The sequence below is a fragment of the Larus michahellis genome, chromosome 11, assembly GCF_964199755.1.
Source record: "Larus michahellis chromosome 11, bLarMic1.1, whole genome shotgun sequence".
NCBI classification, from domain to species: Eukaryota; Metazoa; Chordata; class Aves; order Charadriiformes; family Laridae; genus Larus; species Larus michahellis.
In genome coordinates, this window is record NC_133906.1 from 4,640,231 (window position 1) to 4,661,414 (window position 21,184).

At 39.2% G+C, this 21,184-nt stretch overlaps 1 protein-coding gene across 3 annotated transcripts in view; it reads right to left on the minus strand.

Annotated features, from left to right (window-relative positions):
* KCNIP1 (potassium voltage-gated channel interacting protein 1) overlaps window positions 1-21,184 on the minus strand; it is a 508,397-nt gene that overhangs the window by 412,166 nt on the left and 75,047 nt on the right. Inside the window, exons 1-2 of one of the 3 annotated variants that reach the window (XM_074603591.1) lie at window positions 20,918-20,967; window positions 19,465-19,750 (exon numbers count right to left, since the gene is read on the minus strand). The exons of 1 other annotated variant lie outside the window; for it this stretch is intronic. In XM_074603591.1, coding sequence (XP_074459692.1) covers window positions 19,465-19,552 — 88 coding nt within the window. In that variant the 5' untranslated portion in view covers window positions 19,553-19,750; window positions 20,918-20,967. Of the gene's footprint in view, window positions 1-19,464; window positions 20,530-20,917; window positions 20,968-21,184 lie in introns of those variants that run through there. One more of the 3 variants, XM_074603590.1, reaches the window with a different exon arrangement.

Here is a 21,184-nt window from a genome sequence, read left to right on the forward strand (position 1 = left end):
GCCAGTTCAAATTAAAGTTAGAAAACTCCTACTACATTGAATTCGGAGAATAAGAAAGTTTAAATTTGTATAGCTTTCAACCACATCTTAGTGTTTTAAAAAAAAAAAAAAAGAGACCCACCTCACTTCAATTCACTTTTGAATACAACACTAGAGAATCCCAGTGAAACATTCCTCTAACACCTTACTCAGTAGGAAGAAGAGTCAACCGTGTGCATCAGACACAAGCAGTGCAGCCTCCTACCATACGATTATTTTTCTTTTGTAACTTGGGTCATTTCCCTTTTTCTCTCCCCCCTCAAAAAAGAGAAAACCAACAACTACTGTACCTGCTCCATGTATGACGAGACTAATCAACCCAAACATCTCACTGAAGCAAACCTTGACACCTGTCATCAATCATGACTATTTCCACATTAACTCTCAACTTCCATTTCTAATCTTTTCTGCATTACTGATGCAGATTCATTTGAAACATGATATTGCTGTGTGGGTTTAAACTTTTAGTGTAATACATCTTCTCATAGCCATTTATAGAAAAAGATCACTGAAACAAATAAAATCTTATGCAATACCATTAGAGCAAAGAGCCAATATGGAACATTAAAAAACAAACAAACAAAAAAAAAACCAAACGACAACCAATAAAACCCCTCACCCCAAACTTTGCTTTCCTAAGCAAATAGTTGACATACTTTATGTTTGGAAAGAAAAGTTATGATAAACCTCTTCCTCCATAATACAAGCCATAACGTTTCCATTTTCTATTTCTACATCCCATAAAACTCTCAGATATACTACGTCATACTGGTCCTCTGCTCAAGAAATCAAAGCTACTGTGAGAACAATCTACTGCTTTAACATTCTGTAACCTGTATTTCTTAAACACTGTCAGACAACTATTGCTTGATCATATGGTACTCTTGAGAATCAAGAGACCTTGGCCTCAGAGTTAATTCCTATCTAATCCTGAGAAAGGAGTCAATGAGGGCACTAACTCTCAGTCAGGCTGCTGAATTGCCCCCAGCTCTGAAACAATCCTTAAAATGCTCGAGTATGTTAACAGGTTTAAAGTTATCTGTCCCAAAATACCTTAAAGTCTGATCACTAGACTACTCTGATGGCTAAAATAGTGTTACAGCTGATTTGATCTAACAACTTTTCCTGAAGCAACAGATACAACTCTCCCCTTGACCTACGCACGCGATGTTCCCTTTGATCCAGACACTGGCTCTCACCTTGGCATTGGGATCCAGCTCACAGAGAAGAGGCATTTTCCTTATGAGGTTAGATTCAGGCCAGTCTAACTCTTAAATTAACAGAAGAGTGTCATGGCAGTCAACAGACTTAAAACAAGTGAAAAGTGTTTCAGGATGGACTTTAAACACCTAATGCCACTAAAAACCCAGTTAATATTTTCTACAGAAGTCTGGAGATTTCTGTATTCACACAGAACCTCACCTCTTACCCTAATGTAGGTTAATTAGTGAAGTAAGGACCTACTGATCTTTCCTTCCCAATATGCACATATTGCCAAAAACTCAATTAGTTTAAATTAGCAGAAGACATTTTTTATTGTTAATCAAATAGATGACTATGAAAAGGCAATCAATCAAGGCCTGTGAAAGACTTGAGCAAAGATTTCATTCAGACATTTAGTCAACTCCCTTCACGAAAGACTGCAACCAAGCAGAACATTATCTGTTAGATAAACACATGAAGCTTTACAAAGCTCAGGAATAAAAACACAGCCATTAGCCTTCAATTCTCAAATCAGCTCTTGTTGGCTGGTATCTTGCACATTTCACTACTTAATTCATTCTGAAAAGCAGCATGTAATAAGCCATCCTGACATATATTTATTGGGTGTTCTTCACAGCCCAACTGCTGTTAAATTGCTTCCTACGCACCAAACTTTTCACCATCAATATTTTCAAACTGCAAACTTGAAAGTCCTTCAAGCCCTAAAAACTCCAAGTCTGTACAACATATACTCAGTGTGCATTGCAATAGTCTTATTGTGATATAAGGTAAACTTTGGTAGAAAGAGAATTGTAGCAAACTAGAGTATAGGGCATGGATTCTCACAGTACTTGAAGCTTTTTTACAACAGAACCACTTGGAAATAGAGGCCTTTTAAATTTTTTTAAGACTATAAATAATCACATAGATAGAATATGTGATTTAGAAACAATCCAATAGATTCTATTGGATAATAGAAATAAACAGAATTTAGAATAATATAATTCTAAATAAATAGAAACCAAATTGTTTTAAGAGGTGAACTGGAATAATTTCTTTGGCCTGTATAACTTGCGGTGTTTGCTATTTGCATAATAGGAAAACAACAGCACTTTTATGTAGAACACCACATCCTCCTTATTGCACTTGCTAGACAGCGCAGGCATAGCAATGAGCCTCCATCAATGAGCACAGCTCCATCCTGCCCAAAAGCCAGGTCTGGAAAAAAGAGTTCTTTCACCTTGATGACTCAGAGATTTAGTCAGAGGTGCATTGAGTACTAGCTACTGGTTAAAAAAAAAAAAAAAATTGTTTCCTGTGAAAAGGCAGATTCTCAACACCTTAAGCTGCAGCAAAAGGTCCTAGTCAGTGGTTGGGATACTAAGAAAGAAATATACTTCTCCTCTCTTCTATCTCCTGTTAGTGTGTTACAGTAAAGCCAGACAAGCAGCACACTAACACCTCCCAAGCACTGCAGGTGCCAGGCCACAAGAAAAGCAGGGCCTTTTAACAACATGCAGTGCTGAGAGTAACTTAGCCAGTAACGCTGTCTTCCTAATACCTCCCAGCAGGCGTGACTACATAAGCGGCAGATAGGTTTTCATTAAAATCACTGAGGATACTAGGGTGTTTACAATAGATTTGCATTTACAACATTTAGTTTTGGATGAGTGAGGACAGTACACTCTAAAAGTTCATTTCCAAGTTGAATGAATTCAATCAAGTGTCATTAACTTTTTGTTCCTTGATGTCATTAGCTGTTCAAATCTTGCTTGTTCAAATCAAACAGGGTTGCAACAGAGCCTAGGAACCCCATGTAGAGACCAAGAGGTCCCTATTGGAAAGATTAGCTTTCAGTTTTTTTCTTTATTACTACACCGACCAAGTGACTTTTCCTACATAGCTTGAATGTTGAAAGTTCTTTTATTTCTTGAACCCTCAGTCTGCTCAAAATCGTGCCTCTGTTCAAGGATGTGCCTGAGAGGATGCCAGAAGTCTCAAAGACCAGCATACTACTCTTCCCAGTCTCCACAGAAGTATGCAGTGCTGCAGGCATGAACCTCCAGTGCAGCAGTTTGAAGTGGCATTATTACCTGGTCAAACCAATTCAAATGTTACTTTGATCTGAAAATGGAATCATGCTGCAGCTGATACATATGTACATGCAATGACAGATCTCAAGGAGGATCACAGCTACACCATAATCAGTAGATTTTAGCCCAACACTCCTGCATACCACTATGTGAATCCATTAAGTCTGCTACAAATTTCTTCAGATGTAATTCATTCTACACCTGTAATGGAATTACTTTAACAGTTAAGCTTCTTCAGGTATGCAGCCAATACTAAATAGTCTGGTTGCTTGCAGTCTTTTTATTTCTCAAATACATTTTTGAGCTGAGTCAAATCTAAATGCAGAGTCTTGCATGAAGGCTTGTCAGTAGTATTTGTGACATTCTCTAAAAACTTTCAATCCATAAACAAATTTCTGCATTACAGTGATAACAAACACAGCATCATCATCTGTGATGGATAAAGTCATTACAATATTTCACACATCTAAAGGAAGCGGGGGAAAAAAAAAAAAAAGAGAAAGCCTTCTTTCACTTCTCGACATGAGCAAATTTTGAAAGATATTAAAAAAAAATTATCCTTATTTCGATTACTCTCATTATGAAATTTTGTCTTCAGATACAGATTATGCTCAACTCAAACAGGAAGAAACATTTCCTGGGAACAAACCATCAGGGAAATTGGCTGAAGTTTTAACTCATTCAAAATCTGGTAGGTGAGAGAACAGCACTGAAGCAGTAATTACGATGCAAACGACTTGTAGTCATGACTAAAAGTAAACAAAAAACAACTAAACAATAACAACAAAAAAGGAGTTGATAATATGTAAACATGGTGCTTGTTCGTGGACTAATGGAAGGCACGTGAAAGGATAAAGCAAAACTGTAAATTAGTTAACTATGAAACCAGAGCTCTAAAAGGACCGTGACTGGAATCATGCAAGAGACAGCAAGCACCAAGTTCTCCTTCAATGCCAAATCAACCCCTCCCTCTCAAAATACAGCTTGTGGGGAGAAGATTCCCATTAAATGAACTGAAATAGTTTGCTGCAATTTGATACCCTGGGCAAATGCATCTTTTAGCTGTCTAACCATCCACCCAAGAGCCATGCTGTTCTCTTGTACCCTGCATGGTTTCAATGAGCGCAGTCCAGGGTAGGTGGGAAATGGGGGTCACTGAACTTGCACTTCTCTTCCTTAACTGATGGAAGAGAAAACCGGTTCTTAATGTACAGCAAACAAATTAAAAACAATCAATACTCATTACAATTAAGCATTGTCTCTTCCCTGCCAAGTGGCATGAGATAGGTTTTCCTATAAAGCCTTCTTAACAAATGAATTCTATGCAGGGGCACAGTAGCACTAATACAAAATCATTAAAAGAAATGTCTCCAGCAGACAGTTTTCTTGGCTTTCTCACATTATGTTACTGGAAATTCAACAAGAAGCAAGGGCAAAAATTAATGAACTAATGAATTTAGAAAGGAAACACGCACATAGGTTGATGAGAAGCTTAAGTTACAGATAAGAGATGAGGCTTTGCCATTTCAAACTCAAGGATGGAGAATAACGAGGAAATTAAATTATTGTTCATGCTTTACCTGGAAGATAGAAACCAAGACAATTTTGTACACAGAAGACGTGGAACCGAGCATAAATTTAAGCCATTCTTTAGTTGTGACAGGGTCTTCTCCATTAAAACGTAGACACTAGCACCTAAATTATTTCATTTCCCTAGCCTTCTCCTTCAGCATCTCGAAACTGAAATATCCATTATATAATTCTAACAGCATGAACATCTCATGTAATTGTAACATTGATGTTGAAAATTACAAACTTTAATATCGTGCAAGCTGAAAAACTCTGAGGATATGATGCAGTATTTTCGGTGTGATATAACACTGCAGCAAACAAGGGAGAAAAAGCATAACCATTTGTGATAATTCTCTTGAAACCAGGACCAAAAAAGGAAAAAAAAAAAGCTAATTTTTGAGATTCCATCTCATGCTGTTGCTGCCGTCATCAGACAAAAATGCCAACTTTAACTTGTACACAGAAAACAGAATGGAGAAGTCTGCATTACTGTGCTTCCATGCACAAACGCCAGCTGATTCAAGCTGAAAAAAAAAAACATTTTTTACACAAAGGACTTCATAAGGGAGAGTAAAGGTAGCTCACCTTAGTTGTTTTCTAGTTCACTAGGGCTCCTAAATCACCTGGAAACAACTCTGATTGCTGGCCTATAGAAACTGCATTCCCCTCCTGAACATGGAGCTACAAACTTGCTTTCAAAGGATAACAATCCTACCTAAAAGCTGCTTCACAGAATTTTATTTGGCATGGGCAGGTTTGGGGTTTTTTTGTTGTTGATTTTGTTGCTGTTGTTTTATAGGAAACACATAGGGGAGCCCTTTGATCTCTGTAATGCCTTGTTTAATATTAGCATAACACTGGAGCAGGGAAGACACATGTTAGTGAAGTTGCACCATGACAAGTGCTCGCATAGAACATTTCTTTGCCTGGCTTCTCTGTGCCTTTTCAAGCTTACGGTCCTTCCTCTTCCTTGGTCCCTTATGCAACTTAATTCTTTATTTTATAATACTGCAATGTCATTACAGCATACTCCATCATTTAGAGCCTATACGACTTCCACTTTGGTGGGCTGGTATACCATACCAGTTTACAAACAGTTCCACTGGAAAGAGGAGTGAAAACCAGAAAGATTGCCAGCAAGTGCATTTCTAGCCTGGGTAATCTGCATCCTAGCAAGTATTATAGTTGTGCTACATTATGAAATGAAAGAAGCAATTCAAATGTTTGCAATACAAGACAGTCAAATCAAGAAGTATATCAGTAGCCTGTTGATAGCTTTATTTATCAGTATTAGAAGTAAAAAGCAGTGATAATGACAAGAGACATTGCTGTGGGTAAGCAGAAAATAAGAGTCCCTTGCAACACAGGGCTGACAGAGAGAAAGGCTTAGCAAATGCCAAGAGCAAGATTTCCAGTCGTTTTTTTCCTGATAAGTTAAAAAAAGGAACCTGTACATATTCTCGCTTAAAAAGAAAGTTTTGCATGAAAGACATAGGCTGCTCATACAATTATCTCTCTTTCCCAATAAGTCCTAAACTAAGCACAACATCTCTTGTCATGAGAGGCAGCCAGAGCCTTTTGTGTCTCAGTTCTAATCTTCTGTTGTGTCAGCAGGCCACTCTGCTGCAAGACCTCACTTTTTTCAGGCTCTCCTTGGGCTGAAGAATGTTCCTGTCTGCCGCATAACATTTAAGTCCCCTCCTCCAGCAGTCTGATGCCAGAAGTTACGTCCTCCATGCAAACCTCTATGGCCCAGGCACAGAAGGGCAAAGACAGCTGGGTGCACAGAACCCAACTTAAAACAAACAACTTACCAGCAAGTTGGTAAAACAAACTCTTACCAGCTCTTACCAAATCAGCATTTATTTCATTATGGCTCCCCCCCAAATACCTCGAGACAGAAGCTTCTAATGCTACTTCACTGAGTCCTTGTAAACACATCAGTGTCCCAGAGGAGCTTCGGCCTGAGAAGCACAGATTACATAGACAAGGCTGCATTTTGGTCTATGTTTTGTTGAACCTACAGTTTTAAAACCAGCTTGTTTTTCAAAACTTATTTAACTACTTGGGTAAGTCAATGGGAATTGGTCTAAGAGGTTTAAGGCTGCTAACACAACCCAATATTTGCTAAGGAGGAAGCATTTTTTACTGGACTCAATTATTGCAGTGGTAGAATTCAATTTAGCTTAATTCTCTGCATTTACAGCTCTGTATTAATGCCAAACACCACAAAATAAAAGGGTTTTTAATATAAGATGGCTTATGAGAAGATGGTTTTAGAGCCACATACAAATTGCCAATTTTTGATCCACAAGTCCATATATCCTTTTTTTGGTCTTTATATTTCTGGCATCAAGATCAGAATTCAGGGCCCAGGATTTAAGGTCTTGGACTGTTGCTTCCCTTTGTCCTCTTACAAAGAACTACTGCAAGTAAACTCACATTTTGCTTCTTGGCTTGCACAGCACAAGGCATTCCCATGGCAATATTCACAAGTTCAGTTCCTGAAGAGGGATGATCAGTTTCAAGTGCTATTTGTGTATACAGTACTAGTAGTTTAGTTTGCTTTGAATTTATTTGACTGACAACTACTCAGTGCTTTATATATGCACTAATACTATATGCAGGCATTAGCCGCCAAGAGTTTACTATTGACATTTGTCATAAAGAGTGTGCTAATGTAATACATACTTAACTTGCTTAGAAACATGTTTTTTATGAAGTAGGATGGGGAATGAAAACACGGTCTGCTTTAAAGCACTACTGCAGCCTTACAAAGGGATATCAAAGGGAACAGACAAGATACTGACCGCAGAAGTATATACAGGTAAAAGTAAGAAAACCCATGGAGAACTTGATTGACACAACACCAATTAAAGTGTCTCAAAGTTCCAGTCCAATCTGATAAAGAAACATTTAAGAATAAGCTAAAAGTAAAAATACTTACAGAAATAATATCATTTAACAGGAAGACTTAACCAGAACAATGTCACACAACCTCCTTCAGAAATTCACTTTCAATTGATTTCCTGCATCCCAACTGACTTCCAAGTCAGACTCTCAGGAGCGAACAGTTGGTTTGATGCAAGAAGATAACTGGAGCACTGCACCCGGTTCAGTACACAGACACTGTGCTTATTTATTCAAGTTGTACACAGCTAATAGCAGTTACAAAGTGTGATACTGACATAAGGAGCTGGACTGTCTGGAAAAGAAAAAAAAAAAGGAAAAAACCCCCCTGTTCTACCTTGAAGAGGGTGTCAGAATTGGACCCTTCAGAATTAATGGGATACGACATTTTGGAAACAGATGTTATCGTGTTTTTTCCTTACTATCTCAACCCAGAGTGTACACTGGGAACCTCTGAGATTGAAAAGGTGCTCAAACTAGAAAAACGGCCATAGTTTAGCTATTTATAACCTAGTTTATTCCATTCACTTTCAGAACTAACATGCTTCATCTGGGCTAAAACTAAGAGAGGACCTTTTGACACAAACAAGTTGAGAAAGTTGCCATTTTTTCATTATGGAAGGAGAGAAACAAATAAGCTTTTTTTCATGGGCCCATTTCTCAGGTTTTAGTTTTGTTCTCATTTTGTCAGTTAACTGATAAAGAGTAGAAATGGGATTAAATTGCAACTCGACAGCTGGAGGAGGAAGAGGTGAAAAAGGGGTAATAGGTGGAAAAGGTACAGTTAAGTACTTCGGCACACTGGAGGGAAACATTTCAGTTTACAGGAAAACAGGATTTACTGCATATGGCAGAAAGTGGCAATAAATGGCAGGCAAAGAGACTTCTGGCCACTTCACCGCTTCATACAGCTTAATGTATCCTGTCTAGAAGGCAAAGAATAGAGATTTGACTAAACTCTTCATCTCTGCCAGTTGCGGCCCTTGAAAGTAGCATTAGTCAAGTTCAGGAGAAAGGACAAAGGAATCCAATACCTAAGCACATTTTGCTCAACGGGAACATTTCCTGAGTGCTACTCTGCGGACTCCCTCCATGTCCATGAGCTGGGTAGCTCCTGCTTTAATCTAGCAAGCAACAATAAGAGTTGCAAATCCAAAACTCATTTTATACTATCATTAGGAGAACCACATGCCAAACTCTATTCCACACTAATTGCTTAAAAGTTAAAGGGTGTTTATGGTAGTTTATTCTTTAATAAAGTGAGCACTTGTAGGCACACTGTAATATTTACAGCGCTCCTTTAAGTGAACCAGAATTTTCCCCCCCTCTTTCAAACTAGAGAAAAAGGCTTTATTAAAGAATAAAATAATAAAAAACCAAACACAATAAAAAAACCAAAACCCCCTATAGATCTACAGTATCACATCCATGCCATCCCTTACAGTCTGATTTACTGTACTCCATCTGAAGCAATTCCTGGTTTAAGTAACATTTCCTTGCTTGTGCTATTAGCTGCATGACAGCTAGACACACCATATTTAATAAACATTTAAAGCTTAATTCCCCTCTCCCCCGACTTCCTAAAAAACCCGAGAAATTGTTAAAAGTAATGTTAGTTATGTGCTCCATTTTTCTTGCTTTTATAAAGTTTATTTGCATACTATAGATTGTCAAATATATTTGTCTAATATTGGCATTTCTTCCTCTAACAAAGACAAAGGCACAGCTTGTTTATCACAGCTGCCTTCACAAGACAGTCTGTGGTCTTGATGTTTTACCTCTCCTTGAAATACCGCAAATATGTTCAGCTTGCGATGGTTATTTTGCAGAAGTAATGTTCATAATGCAAATGTTTCTCCTGTTTTCCTGTATTTATGAGGAGACAGAAAACTCACAAGCAGAATTATTTCTAAGATGAACACGGGGAACAGTACGAGGTATTAACCCATCAATACAAATGCCAGCCCTTGATGCAAACAGCACTTCTTTCAGTTTCTGAAGGAGCGATTAGCATCACTAAAATTTCATGAGTGAGACCTTTTGAAAACCGAAAGGACACTATTTAATCACAGCTCACCACATTGCCAATAACAATCACTGCAGCATCCTCAGTTACCACATCTGCAGTATGGATTACATTTATACAATGCTTTTATTCATTGAATCTCAAATTGCTTCTCATGAAACAAGTGATAAAACTCCTTTCAGGACATCAACATAAACACACAATTCAACAACTGGGGAGCTTGCAAACATTTTCAGAGCCAAGTCAAAAACTCCCTGACATTCATGAGTTTCCCTAAAACACATAACCTAAAAAACTGCCACTCCCCATATACGATAGGTGTGACAGGTACTGGATTAAAAAAAAAAAATTAAAAAAAACCAATGCATTGCAGCAGACTTTCAGTAGGAAATCGAGAAGGCTATTTCACTTTTTATGTCTTTGTCAGCTTAAAGCTTACTTACCTCCCCCCAGTTTTATATTTAAAAATGTGTTTTCCACTTTTCCTGGCCTCCTCTTAGACTGCATCCAGATGGTTCTTACTCAATTTTTATCAACAGTCAGCTGCAGTTTTACTACTTCAAAGTGGTGTGACAAGAGCCATATTTCACAGTATTAGGCTAAGCATTTTGATGTACAACATCGCATGCTTATTCCTCTAAAGTAACACATTTATCATATAAATGATAAAAAAAAAAAATCTCTCTTACACTTTTTATTCCCAGTTTATTCCAGGAGCTCTATGCAATTGTTGGAACACTGATGGACTATCAGAGACTGATGATGAAAATCATCACTAACTTTACTGTGTAGTAATGATAATGCTTTTTCATGGATAACCAGAAGGAGTTGTGAATGTAAAAGGCAAAACCCAAACTGTGCCTCTCTAAGCATCACTATGTATGATTTCATTGGTCTTTGAAAGACATAGGACCTATTGTGTTTATCATTTACTCTGTTTATTATCACTAAAGCAGAGATTCAACCTGCTAAGTAACAGCAACTCATGTTTGTGAATAGTTATGTTAAAGTGCGCATATTTCAACAGATAGCCTGTTAGGATCTCAAGATTTTAATCTGCTAATTTTTTCCTCCACTTCCCCACATCACATGTTAACACTAGGAATTAATAAGGGAGGAGTTTGTTGCCTAACTAAACACAAGGCTTACAAGGTTCCCCTACACTTCCCTAGAGAACACCTGATTGATAGCAGAAGCAAGATCACAGGGCCCTCACAGTTCTCTTTTCTGAGCCCCACTGGCACTGAATACAAATCATGAAAACTACTGTCTATTTCTGAAGTAGGTGGGAAGAGTGAAAAAACACACATTAGGAGCACTTATTTAACTGGAACACACACACACACCCTGCAGCATCATCCTCCATTATCATCTTTCCAACTGAACATACAAAAACACTTAAAAGAGAGAATGATATTCCCAGTAGTGTGGTTTACCCAGGTGCTTATTATTAATTTCATTTGTAGCCAACACACATTTCTAATTTATACTGGATAATGCACATGCCACTATTGTGAATTGCTGCCTTAATCACAAAACATTATGCAACGCATTCACCTGAGGCACACAGCCTTTTGGTAAGAAAATACACAGATAAGACAATATATAAAAAATAAATGGCATTTATACCAAGACTATGAGGGTATAGAATCATAGAATTGCCTAAGTTGGAAGGGACCCTTCAGATCGCCTAGTTCAACCATCAGCCTAACTCTGACAAAAACCCAGAACATGTCAACCTCAACAGCAGATCGTATGGAAATACAACCAATTCAAAGACATTTTTAAAATCATATTTGTTTGAAGATGACCAACACCTTTATTGCAAGGTCTGAAAACATCACAGAATAATGTCAGGCATGCAAAGTATTGCATTACTTACATTGTGTTCAGGTGAGTTTCTATGCAAGTAAAGCTGGATCCACAGAGACAAATAAGTAATGCACTTCTGTGGATCCTTACCTTGAAGTCCATTCCTGCTAGTCACCCTGCACCCAGTCATCCAGTGGATATTTTCAAAGTCTGATAGTCAGAAGCCCATAAAAAAGAGAACAGCCCAGCCCCATTATCAGGTAAGCTGCAAGAGGGGTAAAGGAAGGCAGAGCAGTCCCACAGAGTCAGTACATCAATCACACACGTGTTCCAGATCTGCACCACAACTATATAATTCTATTAACTGGAGCAGCTTCAGCAGAACAGCTCCACCCAAACCCCCGAGACATGGTTACCCCCACCCAGCGTAATTCCGCAAATGATTGGCTGTTGAGGGGGGGTAAAACTTTCTGGGTTTCAGATTTGAACTAGAGCACCAAGAATCTTTACATGATTTTCCCCACACTTTTGGCACATAAATTTATAGCTAGAAGATGAAGGAAGCAGACAAGTTAAGAGTTTGAGATCCTCCGTATCATCTGCTTTTCTATGTAGATTTAGCCTTCTACATGCTTCATTGCCCGAGTTAGGAAAGCAGTTTCAGTATAAGATGGTTGCTGGTCCACTTAGTCAAACACACTGTTCTCCCTTCAAAATGGATGTATTTGTTCATTGCGTTTTCCATTACTCAGTTTAAACATGAACTTGTTGAAATAATACAGAAACAAGTATCTGATCTTCCGGCTACAAGAATTTACAAAAGGCAAAAGAACATACCATCATATTGTACAACATAATGAAAGCATTAGTAGAATATCATGCTGTTATTGCACATCTGAAAGACAAATTTATTTAAAAGTTGAAGGTGCCACTCAAAATTTCAAAGCAGGCAAGTTAAACGCTTGTTACTAGCTTTTTAAATCCTAGGGACAATTTTCAGTTTGCAATAGATTAAAACCATATTAACTTTTGCTATATGCAATTATGTAAGTTATATAACAAGGTTTTATTTTTACACTCTCAAAACTCTATTTTGGCTTTACAAGCTGAGCACCTCATCAAGCCTGTGGTAGTGATTTCTCTCTCACTCTAATGTAGGGCTACTGCACCAGGTCTCCCATTTATAAAAGAAAGCATTAATCACTCTTACACTAAACCTCAGACTACTTTACTTTTAGTTACCAGCATTAAATGTACTCCACCCACATGCCCTGCAAGCCAAATATTGTGCAACAGTCATTACGAAGAATTAAATTAGAAGTTAAAGCCAGCTGAGAAGTGAAAGTCAAATTATATATGCATGCTATTAGTTTTTAGTAAAGCTGTGCAAATGTGGAAGAAGTTGGCCATGAATATTCATTCCAATTACATCATGAGCTTAAACGCTGCCATAGTTAAAACCTTCCAATGGCTACTTTCCATTATGTTACCATTTATGAGCTTTAGTAATCATATTAAAACAACAAAAACAGAGGTCCAAGAACAGGAATCCCACAAATACTATCATGATGAAATGTGAGGATAGAATTTCATTTGCATTCCCGCTCAGAAAACCTGTTAGCTTTACCAAGCACCCAGCATGGAGCAGAAAAACCACTGCATGTTTTGTTGCTAGCACCAAGGTGATCAACATTTGAAAGCACTCTACAAACCAGGAATAATTCATAAAAATACACACAGAATATAGTCCAAGCAGAGTTGACTTGCAGCTCAAGACCAGTTTCCGAGCACAGAAAAGACAGACAATGGTTACCTTATTGTCACTTTTTGGTATTGTGCTGATAACTTACTGGAGATAAAACTACATCTTCAAATTACACTTCATGTGCAATTTAAGCTAATTTTGGGATGATTTAATACATACTACTATCCACCTCTGTCAGGCAATCTTCAAAAGTTACCCATTTACACTTAAATCCATTCATTAGGTGGATAGTAATAGGGTCCATTAGGTCAAAATATACTGTGGCATGTTCATTTTACACCATTTTAAATGACAAAACCTATATGGCAAATTAGCAGAACAATTAGCATATCAGTATAGCTACAGCATGGGTACAAATGCCTTAGCCCATTTGCCAGAAGCATACTTCCTGTCTAGCCCACTGGTTATGAAAAGAAAAAAGAAAAACCAAAAAGAAACAACCCCCCACCCCCTCAAAAAGCCTTACCAAGTTTGTTGGTAAGGTTGTTCCAATACTATAGAATTTACCATGATTACTTTAATGCTTTTTTTATATTGTTTTTTATTAGAGAATCTGCAGATTGATCCATCAGTTATGCAAAAAAAAAAAATCTATACTTATTTTCTCTAGAGAAACTGTTACTGTAGTCCTGAACACAGACCTGGACAGTTAAACTGATATACTTTGTATTTTTCAAACATATTCAGAGTAGAAATATCACAGTTGTTATACCATTAGTTTAGATGCTGGAAGAGAACCTGATTTGCCCCCTGATATGATATCTAACCATGCACAAGATTCCAATATATTCCTCACCATATTCCTATCAGACACGACATACACACGTTAACTGCAAAATACCATTAAAAAAACAAACACAACATTTCCTGAATAGCTTGCCAGAGGACAAGAAAATATTTTCTTGTTTTTTGAATAGGTAACATTATATACTTATCTTTTGGGGCTATATCATTCTGAACAATTAAGTTCTTAAGAAATTTCCAGCACACATCCAGCCATATGTTTGCAGAGGTCAGTTTCTAGAAGCAGAGGTTTATAAAGAGTTTTAGAAGGAAGACTGGAGTACTACCACTTCCTCTCAGTTCTTAAAATCCATGTAGCTCCTGATGAAAGACTGAAGTGGACCGCGGGCACATATATTCAGATTGCTCAAGTAGCACAGCCTTTGTAGAAAAGATAGATTTATTTGCAGTTAATTTTTCATAGACATACAATCGTGTGTAACATGCCAAACAGAGGGGTTTTGGCTTAGTGGCTCAAAGATTCATCAGTATGGAGAAAATATAGTGGGATATGCCAGGTTTTTTAAAAGCAAAACAAAAACCACGGACACACCATGCAAGAATTCCTACCAGCCATGCAATGAAATTGGAGAGCTTCACTGGGGAGAGTTAGGATCAGGTACTGAACTGTGAAGCCTCAGTAATTGTGGACTTTAAGATGCCCAGTGAAGATGCCCCTTCATAATGGCAGCCCCTCTCTAACTGGGGCTCTGCACTAGCATTTTATGTACAGAAACTCTCGCTTACTTTTCAGGACCATTTGGAAAACTTGGCCAAGCTCTATCTCTATAAAAGCACATTATTCACCTGGCTTCGGTAACCACTTTCCTTATTAAGCAACATTTAAAACACTCAGAAAAATTTTATGAGGAGAGAACTGACACATAAGAGCCTTTACAAGAGCCCTCTGAATCACAGCTTCTCTAAATTTGAAGGCAATAGCCAGAATTCAAGGAGTGAAGATGGGCTACACAACAGCAGGAGAATCAAAATATATGTCACACAGGTGCAGGAACCCTGGCGTCACTTGAACAACTGCAGTGAACCTTCCTGTGTCTTCAGGGCATCTAGCAACATTTACCCTACCCTTGCATTTTCAGAGGCTTGAGTCATGAAGACAAACCCAGTATGCTCCAAGGGAACAAGATTGACTTCTGCTGAGAGGAGACAGAGCCTATGTATGACTAAAAGGCTTCCTTACCATCTCACATAACATCTAAGAAGAGCAGCTGTAATTTGGATTCACAAAGAAGCAGCAAAACAGACCACACTGCTGTAAAACACTCAGTATACTTTTCTTTTGTGCTAGAGGAGGCTGTAGGGAGAGCAAGATGTTTGAAGACTTTATCACTGCAGTGGAACAGATAATTAGACAATTAAAACTATGAAAAGTGGACAAATTACCAGTTCCAGATGAACTGCATTGCAGAACAGAGATGGGAGAAGCAAGACAACAGAAATGAGAGCCTTTGGCAAGCATTTTAATAGCACAACTAAAAGAGGGGCAGCTCAGGAACAAAGGTGAAAGGGTAGTTAATTTGCAGAAGCTTATCTGCTTTTGCAAAGGAACATTTTGAAGGAGTTGGTCCCTAAAATAATCTTGCTTTTCTTGCACTGATAATTAGAACACATTAATAGAAATCCAAGAGGTCTCATTCCAGCTTCAGTTTTGGTCACTCAGTAAGGCCTTACCGTACTAGGTTTTTAATGACATCAGCAATATCTTCACACACACAGAGGCTTGTTGTTTAATCATTCTGCCCAACAGAACCCCCCCAAAAAACTCATTCTTACCACCCTTACTTGCTCCCAGGGCACGGAAGATGAACTGCCATTTCACATATCACAGAAGTAACATGAAAGAACGCTCAAACCTCACACAAAACCTCTCCTCCCTCGCCCCCCCTCCAGTTTGAGGCAACTGTGGTGAAGTTGCTGCTGCTCACACACACTGTCCATCACCACAGTAACTCACTTTCAGAAGCCTCTTCTGGACTCTTCCCTGCAGGTGCTGGGCCCCTGTTCAGGTCAAGAAAGAGAATAAGGGAGTTATTCTGCTCCCAGTAGCTGTAAAGGGGCATGCTTCTCCAGGCATGTTTTCTGTAATACATATATCTCACTGCACAAAGCTCTTGGCAGAAGAGGCCTTTCACACAGCAGCAGAGACCTCTGCTCTGTTACTAATGCTTTCCAAATAAGAACATACTAAGCGGGAAGCTGGCAAAATTTGCTGGTCCAGCTCTGCAGAAGTACCAGCTATGAACTTCTCAGCTTTCAACCTCATAGATTTGTTGCAGCTGCAGATTTAAATCAGGACATACCGAACAGGCTGGTCACCACACAGTGATACCAGGTGTGCCTACTCCCTTTCTGCTGACTGCAAGGGGAGGCTGCTTCTCATCACACCCTGTTGCAAAAGGAAGGACTTCATGGCTGCAGCTCAAGCAGTCTCATTTTATTATTGTAAATAATCAAGGGGAAAGAAAAATGCAATTATTAAGACAAGGAGAAGCCATAAAGCGCAGCTAAGGGTTACATCTCATTGAACTGTGGAATATGTCCCACTGCAATAACACTCAGAAAGAAGGAAGCAGAAGAATAAAATTAATCTTGTGCCTCACAAAGGACTTTCCTTGTAAAAAGTGTTTAAAGTAAAAACAAAAAAACATTAAACAGCATGAAGGAAGTGAGGTAGGAGTGGGATGAAGAACACAGGGGATATTGCTTGAATATTCAAGCTTATGTGTATAGTCTAATTTAAAAAAGCAATAATAATAGTAATATACAACAGTTTCTTGGCTTTACATGCAGAAGTTTCAGTAAAAGAAATACTAAACAATAAGCTCTGGATAAATGTACAAACAAACTTCCAGAGCATTTTTTTTTAAATTAACACTCCTAAGCAAGATTTTAATAATTTTCTTTCTAGTTATGAGTTTCACAGGTAATGATATGGAAACATTTATTTTAATTATAGCAGGTCTTTAATACCTGTGCAACAAACACATTTACACAATTTATTCCTTCCTGAATCAGGTTCTTCCAGTTCAAAACACAAGCAGATGAGTAGGAAAAAAAAAGTTTATCAGAGTTTTAAATTCTTTGAATCCTAGGAATCTAGGAAGCCGCTCTTATCTAATCCAAGCAGCTTGAAATGAGACATTACCATAGGAAAGATGTGGGTAAAACTGTATGATACCATTGCATTGTCTGCGAAGACAATGATAGCACAATGCTGGCATCTTTCAGAAGAAAGAGGGGGTGGGGGGAGCAAGCCTTGGACATTTTATACTCTTATTTCTAGCTCTCTGTACTGTCAGACTCAAACAGCAATGTATCCCTTTGCCAAAGCAAGGCAAGCAGTAGAGACACAAGAACTGCTTGAAAACTCCCCATTAGATGAACTGCTCTAGATGAGCACATGGAGAAACACTACCAGAACACAGGTTTCCCTTTGTCTTAAGGAAAGCTCAAGCAAACAGCACAAAGTTTACTGTTGATCACTTGTGAATAAAGCAGTATACACCCTGTCTTCAATTATCTCCTGAAAGCAGTACAAATAAAGTACACCAAATACACCATACTGACATGCTGTAGAGGACAAGGTCTTGTGAATAGTTTTCTGCCACTACTTTCTCTTCCCTACCATGATAATAAGTAATTTCTTTTGCTATATTTTCTTCTGTGAATTTCTCTTTTGTTTTTAATAATAAGGAGACAACTTGATATTAATCATGAATTATAACCAACATCTGACAGCTCTTCTCTGTGACAGTTTTACAAGTTTTTAATCTTTCCTCTGCTAGTGTTTGACAGCCTATGGATGATGGGGCTGGGGTAGAAGTGGAAAAAGAATAATTAAATACAAAAAGATGCAATTTTAAACCAATCTTGATTTTAAAAACAACCAACCCGTCCAGTATTCTTAATGTGGAATAGACATTTTTTCACGCAGATTTCTTTTGAAAACCAGCAAGGTTAATATAAGAAAGCTGTCTTAGAACTGTATTTCTTTTCTAGAGGGACAGATTTAATAAGTTTCTCCAGTTTCTGCAAAAGGAAGCTGCACTTAACAGTTCTCGGCACTTTCACATTTGCTATTTTAAAAGTCATCTCAGCCTGCTTTAGTTTATCCTAAGAAACAACTTAAATATTAAAATTCATTCAGGGGCACATGTGCTCCAGACAGACAACAGAGCCACACACCTCAGAGGATTCTAAACTTATCTGAAAAATAAATGCTTCTTTTTTGCTCCTTGACTATTAACACATTAAAAAACACTTCAGACTTCGTATTTAAAAAAAAAACCACCACATCATAACAGAGACTCTCCAGCTTCATACAAACCTCTCCGCTAATAATTTAGCCTGAACTGTATTATCAATTCCAAAATTCACACCCCCTCCAACCAAACACACACAAAACTCAGAGAAGTCCAACCTGCACCTAAACGTTGTCCATGTTTCAACAGGCAAACAGCAGTCAGGCATAACGGTGGTTACTATTGTCAGAAGTTCCCAAACAGATCACCAATAGTCATTTAATCAGCTACCATAGGTGTTGCTGAAAAGTATCGTTATTAAAGGAATGACCAACAAAAATAAGGTAACAACTTACCTCAGTGCACCCTCACAGGAACTGCTAGATTTACAAAGAAGAATGTTTATTTTGTTTACCGTTTGATCTTAGTTAAGACGACAGCATAAATAAGTTTGGTACCGTTCTACCTGCACATGGTAAGGCACACAGGGTGCAGGCGACAAGCAAAACATAGATAAACAAAAAGTACTCAAATGCATGTGATAAGCAGCGACCTAGATTTTGAACCAAGGTATACACATGCTTCAAACAAGCAGAAGTAGAAAAAAATGTAAAAGTAGAAAATGGCACACTGGAGAAACACTGATCACTGACAGTTATGAAGTCTTTAAATTTTTGAAGCTGCACATCAATTGCTTTCAGAAACACATCTCCAAAAACACTGAAATAGCCTGCTACAGTTGCAAACTACAGCAAACAGACAAATACAGGTTACAAACTACACAAGTTAGAAACAATTACATAAGGTTTTACAGCATAGCTCCAATCTTAACTGCACACAGCAACTTCTTTCAGAGCAGCCAATACCCAGAATTAAAACAGAACACCTCAGAAGAGATGATGATAAACTCTATCACAAGCCTCCTTAAGTGCTACAAAACTAACCCCCACAAAGCTAACAGCACAGAAGAACAGTATAAATTAAGATGTTTTCTCTTACCTTTGCTGAGAGTGCCTGTGATGAGCTTAAAAACAGTCTGGGCGAATTTGACAATCCCATGCTTGCATCTCTTTGAACAGCCACTCATGGTTCAAACGGGCGGAAAGGCTCTTCTCTCTTACAAAGTGCAGGAATAACAAAGAACAACAACAAAAAAAAACCAAAAAAACAAAAAAAAAAAAGGAGTCCTTTTCAAAGTTGAGATGCCAGTTTGTGCAATGCACACATCTCCGCTCTCACGCCCAGAGCCCCCGTCTCTGCACTGAGGTTTGCCTCTCTGGAGCTCCTAGGAAAGATTGCAGAGGAGAAATTTGCATCCCCTTTTTGTTAAAGGCACACAGCCTCCCGGCTGTGACTGCACACACACACGCTGCGATGCCCTGATGGAAGTTGCTGAGTCCAGGCAACACCTCGGCCAGGCAGGGGGGAGGAAGAGGAGGGCTGAGCTTCACCGGGCTTTGCACGGCGGGTACTGGTAATGCAGCAATTAATGCTGGAGTCACTGGGTGGTGACTGCTGCAAACAAAAGAGGCTGCCGTTCGAGGACCGTTTTCTTGGGGCTCTTTTCCAGCTGATTTCAATTAAGTTGTCAATTTTACTCTCCTCAGGCCCAAGGGAACCAGAAAATAACACTTTTTTTTATTCTATTCTACCAACACTGCAGCCACACTTTGCATGTAGAAGGCTGCAGAGCGTTCCTTTGCAAAACCTGCTAGAAGTAGGAAAGCAAAGCTGCACCCAGGAAGAGTCTTTCTTTTATTTTTACCAGCTTAGATGCCGCTCAGCTGGTTATTTGCTCAGGGATGCGCCAGTCGGCCTCCAAGAGCCTGTGGGGCTGGTGCTCACACCTCTGTGCCGCACAGCGCTGCTCCAGACCTTTACTTTTCTGTACGCTACCTCATGGTGTGCTCGCCCGATGCTCACAAGACTCCCTCTTTCTGTTCTGTGAGTTTATCCCCTAGCAACAGCCACAGCTCTGGCTTCTCCAGTTCAGTCAATTATTTCTGCGTGCCTGGAATACTCTGAATAAAGCAGCAAAGCAGAGGTGCCTCAGAGCTTCTGACCCCACCTGAGCGCTGGGTAGAGTCGGGCATCTTCAGGCTTTAATTCATGCTGAAATCCTCTCGGATGTTTTTAAACAACCCCTAAAATGCAGTATTTGCTTGTCCTGGGGTGTGTTACAATGCAGATTACCTCAGGCTTCTGCTCATACCCAGCTGCCACTTGTTATGTGACTTGATTAGCCCTGTTTCTAACGAAGCCACCTGGAGCCAGCCCTCACCTCCCAGCAGCGACAGAGGAACCCTCTGCCTTTACTGAGAAACAAGCGCAACAAACAGCTTTTCACTTCAGGGAACGACGATAATCCCCTCGCTTAGTGGGCACCAGACTGCTGTACAGTATAACTTACATCCTTCTCGGTCAAAATTCAGGGCTTTGCCAAACGGCTCACCTTTGTGCGAGAGGCGGCTGCCTGTCCCTGCCGCCCGGACGCGCCCTCCTTCCCGCCCCTCCTTCCCTCACACCGGCACCCCGCCCCGCCGCTCGCCGCCTCAGCGGCGGGCCGCCCACCACGGCAGAGAGACCCTTCGCCGCGCCTCGTTTTAGCTCACAAAAAGGTACTTTGGCGCGTAAAAAGAAACGTAGGGACTAACTGCCTTCGGTGACTGTCACCGGGCAGCTCGCGGCTGGGCTGCTGCTCCCGAGCTGAACCGTGGGG